The sequence below is a fragment of the Stegodyphus dumicola genome, chromosome 7 (genome assembly GCF_044657685.1).
Source record: "Stegodyphus dumicola isolate Sdum_Otavi_A_Nest chromosome 7, ASM4465768v1".
Taxonomy (NCBI): Eukaryota; Metazoa; Arthropoda; class Arachnida; order Araneae; family Eresidae; genus Stegodyphus; species Stegodyphus dumicola.
In genome coordinates this window covers 72889460-72903357 of record NC_140774.1, presented here as the reverse complement: position 1 = coordinate 72903357, position 13898 = coordinate 72889460, and the positions used below count along the sequence as shown (strand labels likewise).

General features: G+C 32.1%; 1 protein-coding gene across 4 annotated transcripts in view; it reads left to right on the top strand.

Annotated features, from left to right (window-relative positions):
* Positions 1-13898, top strand: part of LOC118189638 (potassium channel subfamily T member 1-like) — a 567007-nt gene that overhangs the window by 442791 nt on the left and 110318 nt on the right. For all 4 annotated transcript variants that reach the window (XM_085820454.1, XM_085820457.1, XM_085820455.1 and 1 more), the window contains 2 exons: positions 6873-7108; positions 12165-12420. In XM_085820454.1, the coding sequence (XP_085676580.1) occupies positions 6873-7108; positions 12165-12420 (492 nt within the window). The remainder of the gene's footprint in view (positions 1-6872; positions 7109-12164; positions 12421-13898) is intronic.

Here is a 13898-nt window from a genome sequence, read left to right as displayed (position 1 = left end):
GGTAAAACGACAACAAGCAATGAAACATGTAATGCATGCCCTTTTCTTCAGAAGTACAGGATTAGTCAAATCCATCATGTCAAACGACAGAAGATAACTATAACTAACTGTTTTCCTAATAAGTGTCTTCCTGAAATCTTTTAAAATGTCCAAATTAGGGGATTTATGTTGCACCATGATAAAGCATCTTCTCATTCAGCAAACTTGATAGTCAAATTTCTTGAACAAAGGCACATTAAAATGATAGAAAATCCTCCTTATTCTGATATCTTACTGTATATAACATCATTTAATATTTTTTTAATCTAAAACAAAATTCAAGTGGCCATTGTTTTCATACGAAAATCAGACTGATGAGGCTGTAAAAGCACATCTTTCATCGATTCCAAGAAATGGATAGCTTGAAGCCTTTAACTTTTGAAAATATTTGCCTACGACACTGCATTGATGTTGAAAGGAACTGTATTGAACACTTCTAAATAGTGGAAGTTTAACTTGTACCATTTTACTGTATATTAATAATTTAGAGTCACCTCGTTTTTCTAACTCTGATGGTAACTTGCCGTAAAGGTTTTGGTAGATATTACCAAGTTACGTTTTACTTGTAAAATCGTGTGACAGCAAATATTTTTATTAACATTTTTATCATTAGAATAGTTTATAAATCCAAATACTATTTGCTTTTTCTCCATATAGATGATTTTGTCTGCATAAAAACAAAAGCTGACTACATTAATACAGTTATATGGACATTGAAACAAAGTGGATTTTCGCACTCCGAAATCGTTACTTATATTGGGCAAAACGCATTTCATTTATATGAACATAGACAGAAGGAACGGTAAAAAGTTCGATGCTTCGACTAAGAGGAATATGAAGCACCTGTCCACATCAGAACACGAAATCTGGTATAGTAAATAGTACCATAATACCACCCTTGTTTTCTTAAAAATGAAGGACAGGTGATGTTCGGTATCAGATGATGTTCAGAAGTAGTGTTAATTGACGACGAGTGCTGCAGCGAAGGCTTATGATTCGGTGCTCATTGCTATAATTTCCTTTGTAAAAAACATTCAACGACTTCGCAAAACTACTGAATGAGCGCAGACCTCTTTCTTGGATAAATCTCAGTGCAACTTGGGGATCCATTACAGCGAACCCATGTTCATTGATAGAGTGCAGAATGTCATCTGGAAGGGTGTAAGGGTCTTGACAAGTGTAACGACTTGGAATAGTAACGCATTTCGTTTTTGTAGCTAAACGTAGTGACGAAGATTGACTTTTCTGATTTGGCAGTCAATTTTCACTGTGTACATTAATAAACATTTTCAATTAAAAGTTCTGTATTTTAGAAAACGCTGAGTTAAAATGTTAATATAGATAGAATGAAATATCTATTTATTAGAAATATGGTTTGAGAGCAAGCATTTTATTAAGTGCTGTCATTTCAAAAATCAAAGTTTACTGTCATCTCCAAAAGCAAAATTCCTGTTGCTTGATTTTTCAAAGCAAATTTATTAAAACAAAATAGCGTCTTAATTAATTTTAGACACAATGTATAAAAATGTATTACAAATTAAATTTCTGATAATCTAGTATGCAATATAATGCAAGTGGTGGAGGATATTCCCTACTCATTTGCAGATATTGGCTGAATAGTTAACAAAACATTAATATATAATATGTTCAGACTTTGAACTTTTATTTTAGTGCTTAACAAATAACTTGAATCATTGCTTTTATTTATAAAAATTTATTGTCAAAGGTACATTTGAAGAAATAATTCTTTTTTCTTTGTTAGGTGATGCGCGCTTTCTTCAATATTCTGTCTATAAGTGATTTATAAGAGGATGCTTATCTTATTTTTTTTTCAATTTTTTTAAATTAAATTAATCAATAATGCGATATATGCCTATAATAAAGGACAGTAAATGCTATTACTCTCCTCTCCTTCATTTTATAATACAGTCGAAACATTTGAGGTATCCTATTTTCTGTTAAAATCGATATAAATATTCATTTTACTATAGAAGATGGAATATGGTTTCTTTGAATCTCAAAGCGAGTACCGATTGCGAGTAGTTAGTAAACTCTTGTATCAGAGAAACCCTAATCAACAGAAGTTGAGTCATCCAAAAAAACATCACACAGGGAGTATAAATGAATCAAAAAACAAAAATAGAAATTCTCTAGGGAGAAAAGTAATTCTATAAAAAACTGTTCCCTCTAGAGAGCACACTTGGTAAACTTCGGGTTTTTTTTACTTCTTTGTAAAAATGTTCCTCTGAGAATTCCAAATAGTTACTTAGCCTCTTTTTTACCCTTGTTTCCTGAGCAGTATGTGATTCTTTCTTTTGGCAAACCTTTTGTGGAAAACAGGTATCAGAAAATAGAATATGTACTCCAACCTGGAACAATCAGAATATTCTGAACACTTTATCTTCATTATGTGTGATTTATACTAAACTGCTTGGGTCTGATCAAGAGTTGATGAAATTTTGGCGGTCATTCAATATAAACTAAAGCTTAGATTTCAAACTTTAGTTTTCCAGTTCATAGGCATGACGCAGTATATTGTTACCAGAATTTGCATTGTCTGACTGAAGATATCGCTATTGGTCCGGCTATATTTCAGTGAACTGTAAATCTAAATTAAAACTATTTAACAAACTAAACTGTAATATATCATCATCTTTATTTTACCCATTTGTAGAAGACACTCAGGCTTCCGCACTCACTCTACTTCGTCATTGAAGCAAAAGTAATAACATACTTTTTGTAAACAGTAGCGATGGCAGCGCCATCTGGCTTCAAAGGGATTTAACAGCTATGGTCGTTGGCACTTCGCTGGATTTTAATGATAATAATTGAACTCAAAAGTTGTTTCCATATTAGAGCGTAAATTTTAAAGGCGAGTTTTCTTTTCCCTCTAAGTTATATTTTTCAACTGAAAACAGATATATAACTATTCAAAGTTTACAGCAAAACATTTGTTGAACACTATTATAGTTTACAGAAAATAAAAACTACTGGCTTAACCACTGCTCCTGGCTGAAAAGAGCTTAAGAGAGGTTAAAAAAAGTCACGTTATTAAATCAAAGCTAGTTTGTCAGAAACTGAGTTACACTAATATCTACACCTAACACTCTATCACTACTAGTTTTTCATTCTTGGTTACAATCATGATCCAAAAGTTTTATAAACAGAATTAAAGCCAAGCCAAACCGAAGTATCCCATCACAGGCGTGAAGAAGCAGCATGGAAACAAACTTTTATCAATCAAGTGTTCATCTTTCTATAATAATAAACCTAATATACCCTAAACATAAATTTGCTCATTCTAGACAAGTTTAAGTGAAATAGAAGAAATTACAGGAATAACTTCAAATAGAAATAACTTCAAATAAAACAGGTTAAAGGTTAAAACTCTCCCTTCTAACAAAATATGTACGGTCAGCCTCTAGGTTTATTGAAGTAAGGAATAATTTTTTAATGATTTTTATAGGATTGTTAAAATTCCTAAAAAATTACTTATTTTTTACATTTTTTCCAATAGCGGGCGCTAGCTATTATAGGTGATGGCCACTCCTAGAGTCGGAAGCTGTGGTCACTTTATTTTGGAGGCACCTACTAGGTAAGCCATTGTTGCCTCCTGGGAAAGGACGGATAATTTACATTCATGCCTTCTCTGGGATTCGAATTTGGGTCCTTTCAGAGCCACTTTACCGTCTAGGTGGTCTTCTTTATATACTTAATTTTATTTCTTTTTTACAGACTTTGCATCATCCCCCCCTCTTTCTTTACTGTGACCAAATGCTTGCTGGTGAAGCATTTTTCGGGAATCATCCCCAAATCAGTTGTTCATTCAGCCGTTTTATCTGTGACATCATTTGCCCAGCATGCATTCCTACAACTATTGCACTCGAAAAGAGAGAGGAAACATTGTACATACAACTTTGTCTTACATAAAAGTGGAACTCGAACTTTTGATTTCAAACTAGTAATCAGCCATAGCTAACCACCGTACTATATAAGACAGCTAAAATAATATATCTGAATGGTACCTTATTTGGATCTATCTTAATGCTTTACAAATTAGTGTTCTGCAGTCGTTGCTTGGCGAGATAAAAGTGGCTGTACAGCTTCACAAAAATCGTTGTGCAACAACGTGCGACCATAACTTAGAAATAATTTTCACTTGGGCCCTTGCTTATTCAGAATTTAAGAGCTGTCTTTATATAATAAAGCTGAACAATCAAGGTTATGAGATATAATAATAGAAACACCTTTTATTAATTACAATAACAGTGCAAATATTCATACAAATTATCAGTTACATATGTTCATTAAGAGTAGTATTATTAGTTAGACGCGTTATTAAAAATAAAGACGTCTTTAAATATTGAAGCATTTATATGCTTGTATGCATGTATATTCCTGGAATTGTGATAAAAACGGAGACACCTGGAGCCACCAAATTTCGAACACTCGTAGGTCGCCACCCGAACATATGCATTTCGATGCCGGAATTTTGAATTTCAAATCTGTTTCCTAGTGAGATTTTAAAGAGCTTTTGATTAAAAATTCAGCGAAGTGCGTTGCTATTCTGCAAAGCGTAAGATATGTATATGCCAAATTTAATCATAAAACTCAGAGGTATAAAAGAAGTATGTTGCCACTCGGTGAAATGCAATGTATTTGTCTTTCGCATTGTATATTATTGTGAAAACAACAGCAGTACCTAAAGCTACCAAATATTGAATACACATTCTCTTTCATTCGAACATACTCACTTCGAAGCCAGAATTTTGAATTTCAAAATTTTTTTATTTATTATTTTGTGAGAATATAAAGAGCTTTTGATCAAAAATTCAACAATATAAAATTTTGTGTTGCCACTCGGTAAAGTGTAAGACACTTATGTTCAAAATTTCATTAGAAAACTCAGGGATATAAAAGAAATATGTTGCATCTAGATAAAAACAATATGTAAGGTGCTCCCATGAAGTAACTGGACTATTTCTTATAAATAAGAAGATTACTAATCTTCAGATTAATTTATCTCCTTCAAAGTAATAACCAGAAGAGTCTATCAATTTTTCCAACGTTTCTTCAGGTCATCGAAAATGAAAGCCAAACAGGCGTAACATTTCTTTGGTTCATCTTCAACGCTTTCGCGCCCACATTTAAAGCAGCTGTACCTCTGATACACTTGTGTTCTTGATACTGATGCGGCACGATATATTTTTCGAGGGATCTTTTATGTTTCGTAGCAAATTCTTTGGGCGAATGATCCCTGTAGGTCATTATTACCAATTGGCTATCCCATATTTCTTATCTCAGTCTCACAGCGAAATCTGCAGGCTTCCTCTGAAACATGCAATTTTATGCTCCTCACAGATAACGCATTTCGATTGCAGTACCACTAATTTTCATATTGCATTTTTACGCAGCAATCCTGAATTGGCAACATACTCAAATTTTATACAGATTGGCTTATTTTTGAAAAGAGTTATTGCTATTTTTGTTATTTTTCCTTAAGTTTTGGAAACCAGTGTAGTATATTTAGTTCTTCTGTGTTCTACATGTATAATAACTGTTACCCTGGAATTAGTAATCTGAGGATGCATTCATAACTATAAAAATACTTATATACTGCATGAACATTACACTTGAATAGAAGAACCAAGGAAAATTTTAATACATTAGCAACTAATTCATTTTAAATTGGGACTTTTCCTCATATAATGGCAGTTAACTATTTGCTGAAGGTATATGACTTCTTAAAGTTAGAAATTCATTCCAAATTCGAAGCCGGGCGAACAATCTGGCTGCCTAAACTGTCTCATAATTTTCCCTATGCCTAACGAGAATAGAAATGAGTTTAAAATATTTTATGGAGGTATACGTCTCCTTAGGCAGATAACTGTTGCTTGCTTTACCTTACTTGGCTACATAAAAAATAGCGCATTTCTGCAGTCTAAGCTTAGTTTGAAGCATTGTACTATTACGAAATGAAAACATGAAGCATTTTATGTGCTTAAATCTTGAACATGTGGCTCTTAATTTACACAGAGTTAAATATTACTTAAAACGTGATTATATACATTTTTAACATAAAATGATCATGCAATTACTTCTTGGTACCAATTGTTTAATGCAGCACAGCAAAGAGAAATATCAAACAACTGATTCAAACGTAGATAATTTTTAATGTAGTAGTTTAGTAGTTTTAATATGGCAAAATAAGACAGGTTAAAACTGAAACTGTATCAGAAATTTTTAATAGAGGTTCTGTTGCCATATATTTTGAGAAAACATTTATAACTTATTCCATTGCAGTTAATTTTCATTTATTTTCATTGTCTTATAATCTAAACTTAGGACTAGATTTTGTATGCTTAGTTGTGATTTTTTAAGGTTTAATATTTATTAAATCCTGTCACGAATAAGTGCTAAATGAAATGAAAATTAACAACAGGAATTGGCGCACTATAAGTGAAACGTGCAGAAAGCTATTTACCATTACTTTCTGAAGAAATTGATTCTTAGTAACTTCTCATTCACTTTTCTATCCGTTCATGATGATTTTGTTTCCTATCAGTTGACCAGAAGCTTTCCGAAATTTCAAGCACGTATTTCCTTTCTTCGTATTTTCTCACATGCATCTGAAGAGGAATGTTCTGTTTGACCCTCAAAGTTATAGCACTTCACATTTTACTCATTTTTTGTCAATTATAGTTGCTTATTTTTGTTTTCTTCAGTATTTAGTTCATTTTGTGTGTCCTTTTGCAGCATTATAACAATTATATATGTATCACTGTTGTCAAAAGGACATTGCTGAATTTATTTTGCAATTATTTCCTTTTCAGGTATGGTGTGGCTCTAGTAGGCGTGAAGACGGAGATGGGAGGTACTTGGCCCATTCTTCTGAACCCTGGTCCCAGTTATGTGCTGAAAGCCGCAGATATCTGTTTCTACATGAATATCACCAAGGAGGAGAACAGCGCTTTTCTGCCTGTCGAACACAAGAGGGAGAGTTTAGTGGGCCTGAATCCGGATCCCAATCCCGAGATGGCCGCGGCTGATGAAAATGAAGCGAAGAAAGGCATTATTATAAAAATATTATTTAATTGTTACGTAGAAAAAAATTAAATCATTAAAATTACTTTTTTCAATTTACTTTTAAACTGACTTCTTCTTGATGCCGCGACAAAAAAAAAAAAAAAAAAAAAAAAAAACTAATACTAAAACTAAACTATGGAAAATTATTATGTAATATTTTACTGTGCAAAAGGTATTCTTAGTATTTATATTATTTTACTGTGAACAATAAATTTGTAATGTTCCGTATTTAAGAATTTATGTATAATATTTAGTATTGTTTAAACTTATTGTTTAAAACTCAATTACGGCAAAGCTCCTTCAAGTTTAGCTGAAAATGCGATTCAGAAAAAAGGGCGAGGCTTGTTACTTCCGTTTCCCACGGAAGCGGTCAGTTGCGGCCGGCTGCATTTTCCTCTTTTTGCGGGGGGTTGAAAACACATGTTTGGCTCGTTCAGAAGTGGAGTCTAGGGGACGGCGCAGAGTTTAGTTTTAGTACTTTTTTTTTTTTTTTTTTTTTGTTGTTGTTGTTGTTGTTGTTGCGGCACCAATAAGTCAATTTAAAAGTAAATTGAAAAAAGTAATTTTAATGATTTATTTTTTTTTCTACGTAACAAAATGAACTTTTTCTATATTTTAAGCTTCTACTTTAAGTAATATTTTAAGCTACTTCCTTCGCTAATCATAGTCTCTTCACGTACGTGTAGTACTTCACGTACGGAAAAGTAAATTGAAAAAAGTAATTTTAATGATTTATTTTTTTTTTCTACGTAACAAAATGAACTTTTTCTATATTTTAAGCTTCTACTTTAAGTAATATTTTAAGCTACTTCCTTCGCTAATCATAGTCTCTTCACGTACGTGTAGTACTTCACGTACGGAAGTACGTGTTAAATGTTCTTTTCTGATATACTTTGTGTTTCTAGGTTGCTTTATTTATCACTGTAAACATCAAATATAAATTCTTTCTATTAATATCCGTATTCTATTTCTTATTATTAAATAGTGTTTACATTAACTTGATTTGCAGTCAATCGGATATTCATCATTTCGCTTCTCGCATTGAGCGAATATTCATAATTTTTAAGTCGTTCATCCAAGATTCTTCAAATAAGTTTTCATTTTAATGAATTATTCAGTAATAGGAATTAAAATTTAAAAAAATTCTTTTCTAAATGCTTATTTAATGGGAAAATATTTTATTTTAAGCATATATCAGTTTTCAGATCTGAAATTAATATATGTATGTATTCTATAAATCATTATTCAGTAAGATACTCATAATAAAGTACTGGTTTTCTAAACGATATGGTCTGTATTTTGTAAACCTGATCTCTTCTTAGAATACTAACATTTTTGCTAAGTAGAATGGAAATCAAACATCCATTTTTTTGCATTAAATAATGCGAAATAATTTATATATTGTTGGTCGGATAAATAATGCAAAAGAATTTTTTGTTTATTTCGTTTCATTCATAATTGAAGAGTAATTCATTTCATTTCACAATCAGTTCATTTGTACGAAGACTGTTCCCACAATTTTTGAGATTTTGATTTGCTATAAAAATCGTCTGCTTGGAATTTTTTTCAACTTCATCTATATTTTTGAAAGTATAAATTACCGTCTGCTACTTGACAGTTCTGTTTTCATGCAAAATGACGCAATGGATGGAAGGCTATATTTGTTCTCCTTCCGAAGAAAATTATTCGTATCTGGTTATTAAAAAATGCTACGAAAGCCAGGGTTTTTCAATATCTAAAACTACGATAGGTAATACTGTGAACAAGAAAGAAAAAATCTTCAAAGCTAGGCTTCAAGTGAAAATTTTGTTTCAAATACATATCCAAGGAAAAAGCAGAATGTTGCGAATGTTACAAAGGTAATATCTTTAATGTTAAAAGAAAATCCGACAATTCAAAGGACAGTTTCAAAATCAAAGTGATTCTGATTTAAATCTTAAAAAGGCGAGAAAACATAATGTGCATCGTCTTTCTCCACGACATATCGTCGAACGAAGAACGCCCTGCAGCATTCTTTATAAGAAACATTTATTCGGACAAAAAGAAAAAATGTTGTCATAATAGATGAATCTTGGATGCATTTAAATGACTGCAATAAAACTAGATCCGTTTATTATCGTCAAAGAGGAGAAAAAAATCTTAAAACATGGTTCGAAGAATCTAAAGAAAGTTTTCAAAGGGATTTATGATTGTTGCTTGTTTTTCACTGCAAATCAAAAATAAACAGAGTGGAGAAAAGTGTTAAAATCAACTCCACATATTATCAAAAACATATCTGATGCTCATTTTTCAAATATGAAGTATCTTTTCTCTACTTACAGTGCCATCATTCAGTAGAACTGCATCAAAACAAAGCAAGCAGCCACACGTCAAAATCCACTATAATTTTCTAGAAAAGTGGAAAAAAACGGGTATCAAGACCGTATTTTTCATATATATCTCTACTAAATATCGTAATGTATCATCCATGGATTTGTGCAATTTTAGACTTTTAAAAAGCGGATTGTCCAAACGTCGAACTACAACCTTCTTTGGACTTTGAAAAGCTGTTCAAGAGTAATAAGATAAAATACCGGTTCCGATAATACAAAAGGCTTTCTTGTCTTGCAGTTACGATGTAGAAAGATAATGCAGAATTAGGAATATTAAACAGAACATTAAAAATGCAAACCTTTTTGGTAAAATATTATTGTAAATATAATGAAAATCGTCTAAAACATGTGCGAACGGCCTCTATATAAATCAGACACTCATTTCGTAATTGAAGATGATCAACTTCGTGATCATAATATGACCCGCAAATGTTAAAAATACTTTAATGCACGACGGGCTTTCTCTTTAGACATTCGTTTTAGTAAACGTTTGCATATAGAGATTAGATATTTACAAAAATGTAGGTGTTCGAAAACTGCATACAGGATTACGTTTTTGACTGCCTAATCTTCCGTGAAATTTGCTGTTTAGTAAATTAAAAAAAAAGTAATGTTCATCTATTACATACGTTGAATGCGAAATATTATTGCTTATTTTTAAAGGTAAGCTATAAATACTTCTGTACAAATAATATTTTTGTCTACGTAACACATAAACTTTTGGCCTGAATCAATCAAACTATACTTTTGTAAGTGTTTAGATTTCTATGTTAATACTACATAGTAATAACTAACATGGACAGCTATATTCGATCACGGCTATGGTCAGTCCTTATACTTATATAATAAGTATTTGCAAAACTGTCAGTTCTATCTTAACTGTCAGTCTGTCTGTATTTAGTATGTCTGTCTTGCCGTCAAATGGATCAAGGATAATGGGACACATCCTCAAGTTACCTTATTCGTTCTGATTCTCTTTCTCTCTTCAACTTTTGAACAGTATAACCAGCTGCGATAAATTACTTATTGAAACCCTATTAACTGTCAGTTCGCTTAGAAATAGAGGAATTTATATCCGATTTCCTTATGTGCGTGCTCATCATGGTTTCTATGGAAATGAAAGAGCTAATTTCTTAGCTAAAGATGCCTTAAATTTACCCATTCATATCAACATTAGCATTTCAAACAGCTATTGGAAGCCCTTCTATTATTAAAAGCTTTTAGCTAAGTAGAATGAGGAATATATTTCATCTTGTAATTGCTGAGGTCACCAAAAAGTTCTTTCCTTCTATTTACCATAGACTGCATTCCAAGTCTTTCTTCTCTATAAAATTTTGAAATTTATCAGTTTTTATCTGGTGACGAAAAGTTTGCAAGTTACCTATTTCGTTTTAATCTAAGATGAAACAGTTTATGTGAATGTTCAAAAAGAGTACTTTAGGAAGTGGAACATTTGATTTTCTCATGCCCTACATTTGATGGCCCTAGATTATGCTTCGAGAACGATTTGAAAATGTTCGGAGTGACTTGGCCAATGAACTTATCTGTTTTCGTGAAGTCCGGACTGCTATTCTCTGCTTTTGTTCGTTTTATTTATGCATGTAACTTTTAATGTTTTAATTAACTTACTTCTGTAAGCCCCGTGTTGTACATATGTGATGCATGGGGAGCTTGTATGTTTTCAAATTTAAAAAAAACTGTCAGTTCTCAGAGTACCATTAGACCCTGTACATTTTTCGAATTCGATCATCGGCCACATATTACTGAGCTTCTGAAATATATAATTTTAGATGAGCTATTAATAATGTGCACAAATCAATTCTCACATGGTTTTTTAATTACTTTTAAGTAAAACTATAATTCACACAATTCCATAAATGATTCTTAGTGCTTTGGTTACTTGTGCATTAGTATTGCTTGATGAAATAGTTTCATCTTGCATACCTTGGACGATCTTAGTCACTTCATTGATTTCTGTCTTCTTATCATAAAGGATCATTTAATAAATTTTACATCACTTGCTTCTTGTTTTTTGTACGCAACATATTTATCGCCTTGTCAGAAGATTTTAAGCAAAATATAGCCCTTAGCTCTAAACAAGAATAGGATAGTATAAATTTAACCATCTACATTAGTGTTATTAAAACAGAAATAAATCTTTTATCGTATAACAGAAGAGAATTAATGTTTTTTCTTGCTTATTAATGTAATTCCCAGGCATACTTTAGCTCTTAACCCCAGATAATGCAATCAACAATTTTCATTTTCAATCCTAAAATAACTGACATCCCTAATTAATTCGTTTAAAATCTTCTAAACACGAATCTTACCTCCTGCAGTTCATGTTGGAGCAAATTTGATTCAATTTTACATCGATATATAGGAAATCAACATTATTTCATGTTTTCAGAAATGTTATTATTTTTAATTGTCTCGCAATAATTTCTCATTTTAATTTCATTGTTTTCAAAGATAGTTTCTGTACTTGCATGGGCAAACCTTTCTATATCTTAATTGCACTTAAATGCTAAGTAATAGTTAATTCTTGTGAGAATCTTTGCAAACTTTTAACCATGTGAAATTCAAAAATAACTTATAATGAAAAACTAACATAATAACCGTACCAAACTTGGTTATTGATAATAGAACCTCACCTTCTTCCCCCAGCTGAGCTGAAAGGGAATTCTTACCAAGCGAGGAGGTTCGGAAGTCATCTGCAAGTTCCTTTATCTGAAAGTCATCCCCCAGCTTTCACGAGCTTCAGCGGTCTCAAGCGCAGCGGGATCATGCCCGTCGTCAACAGCTTTAACCCGCCAGGGATCCATGTGACTACTTCTGTGTGTGATGGTGCAGAAGATGCCATGGAAGCGGAGCAAGAAAAATATCTCGACATTCCCTGGGTTACTCCAGCCGAAAGTTGCGAGTAAGTCATCGCTGTTATCTTATCATAAAGCGGCGACGAAGTTATCCAACATATTCAATAGGTACGAGCTATTCTTGAAATTTGCCATAACGAACGTATGCTAAGAAATCGGTGCCGAATGCCGTGGCACCAGAGGCTGACCAGATGAGACTGCCGAACACTGATACTTCGATCTGTGTTCAAAATCCTTGCGAATGTGTGCGCTGCATGAGAGTTTTCGTGGTTTGGCTCATTTGTAAAGTGAATATGAGCCCTATACAAAGGCATCTTGTTCGTAGCTCTCTTGTGTTTTGTCTTGATCAATCATCCTAACCAGTAACATAATGTAAAAACTAATGACATCTTCGACAGGAGATGATCGTTAAACATGTGCCCAAATTCAAAGTTAATGCTATAATTTGGGTATCAAAAGTATTTTAATTAGCTTATTTACTTCGATTATCTGTACCCTGTGGGATCGCAAATTATTCGGATAAAAATCTTTAAAAATTACTATTTTAATTAAACTGTTTATTCCTAAATACCACGCTATTTATTTTAATTGCTACAATTTTTTTGAAGTTAACATTTCATTTTTTAGTAAAATGAGGGTAGAAAATACGCCTAACTATTTATTTTCTCGTTTCTTCTTTGTGTATTCATTTAAGCGGCAGTTAAAAAATACACAAAAAGCTTTTGTTGTTATTTCTGTTGTTGTTCTCCTAACCAAAGTCTCTTACTACATTTAGGGCATGATAATTTATACATTTTGTAGCAACTTCTAGAATTTGTGGCAACTTTGTTGCATTAGATTACATAAACTCTATATAAACAATTTTTAAGGATACACAATTTAAAGTAGAATAAGTAAAATATTGCTTCGGTTATAAATGCAAACTTCTTTGATAGTAGTGTTTCGTTTTTAAGAACCCGTTTTTAAAACTTTTGATATGAGTGCTTTAAATAGCTTTCAGACAAAATTAAATTCGCAAGGAAGGACTGAATTTCGAAACAATAATAGAATTTACTCTCTATTAAAATGTTAGGATACGATCTGATTCTACTTCTGTAGAGAAAAGCAGGTTTAAAATAATCCAAATGGAATTAAATATTCGGTGCACTTAATTACGTTAAGAATCGGTAGAAATTAAGTAGATTATACTAATCCTGAGATTATGCAATACAAAAAAATTGTTTATAGAGTTTGTTTTGCTTTGATAGTATAAACTAGTATCATGCTCCTAACATACGTTAAGCAAATTATCGCCGTGTCTGAAGTCAACTACGCAGTCTTGAAAAGGTTAAAGTAATCTTTTTATTTAAATCAGAACTTAAAGTAAAAATTAAACGTAATTAAATGTAAAATGCACGTCTTGCCTAAAATGCACATAATTAGCCACCACTTGAAATGCAACTTAAAATAACTGTCAAACTTTAAATTTAAAATGTAATCTAGTAGTCAGGACTACATAATTTAATTCTACGCTAAGCTGGCTCAG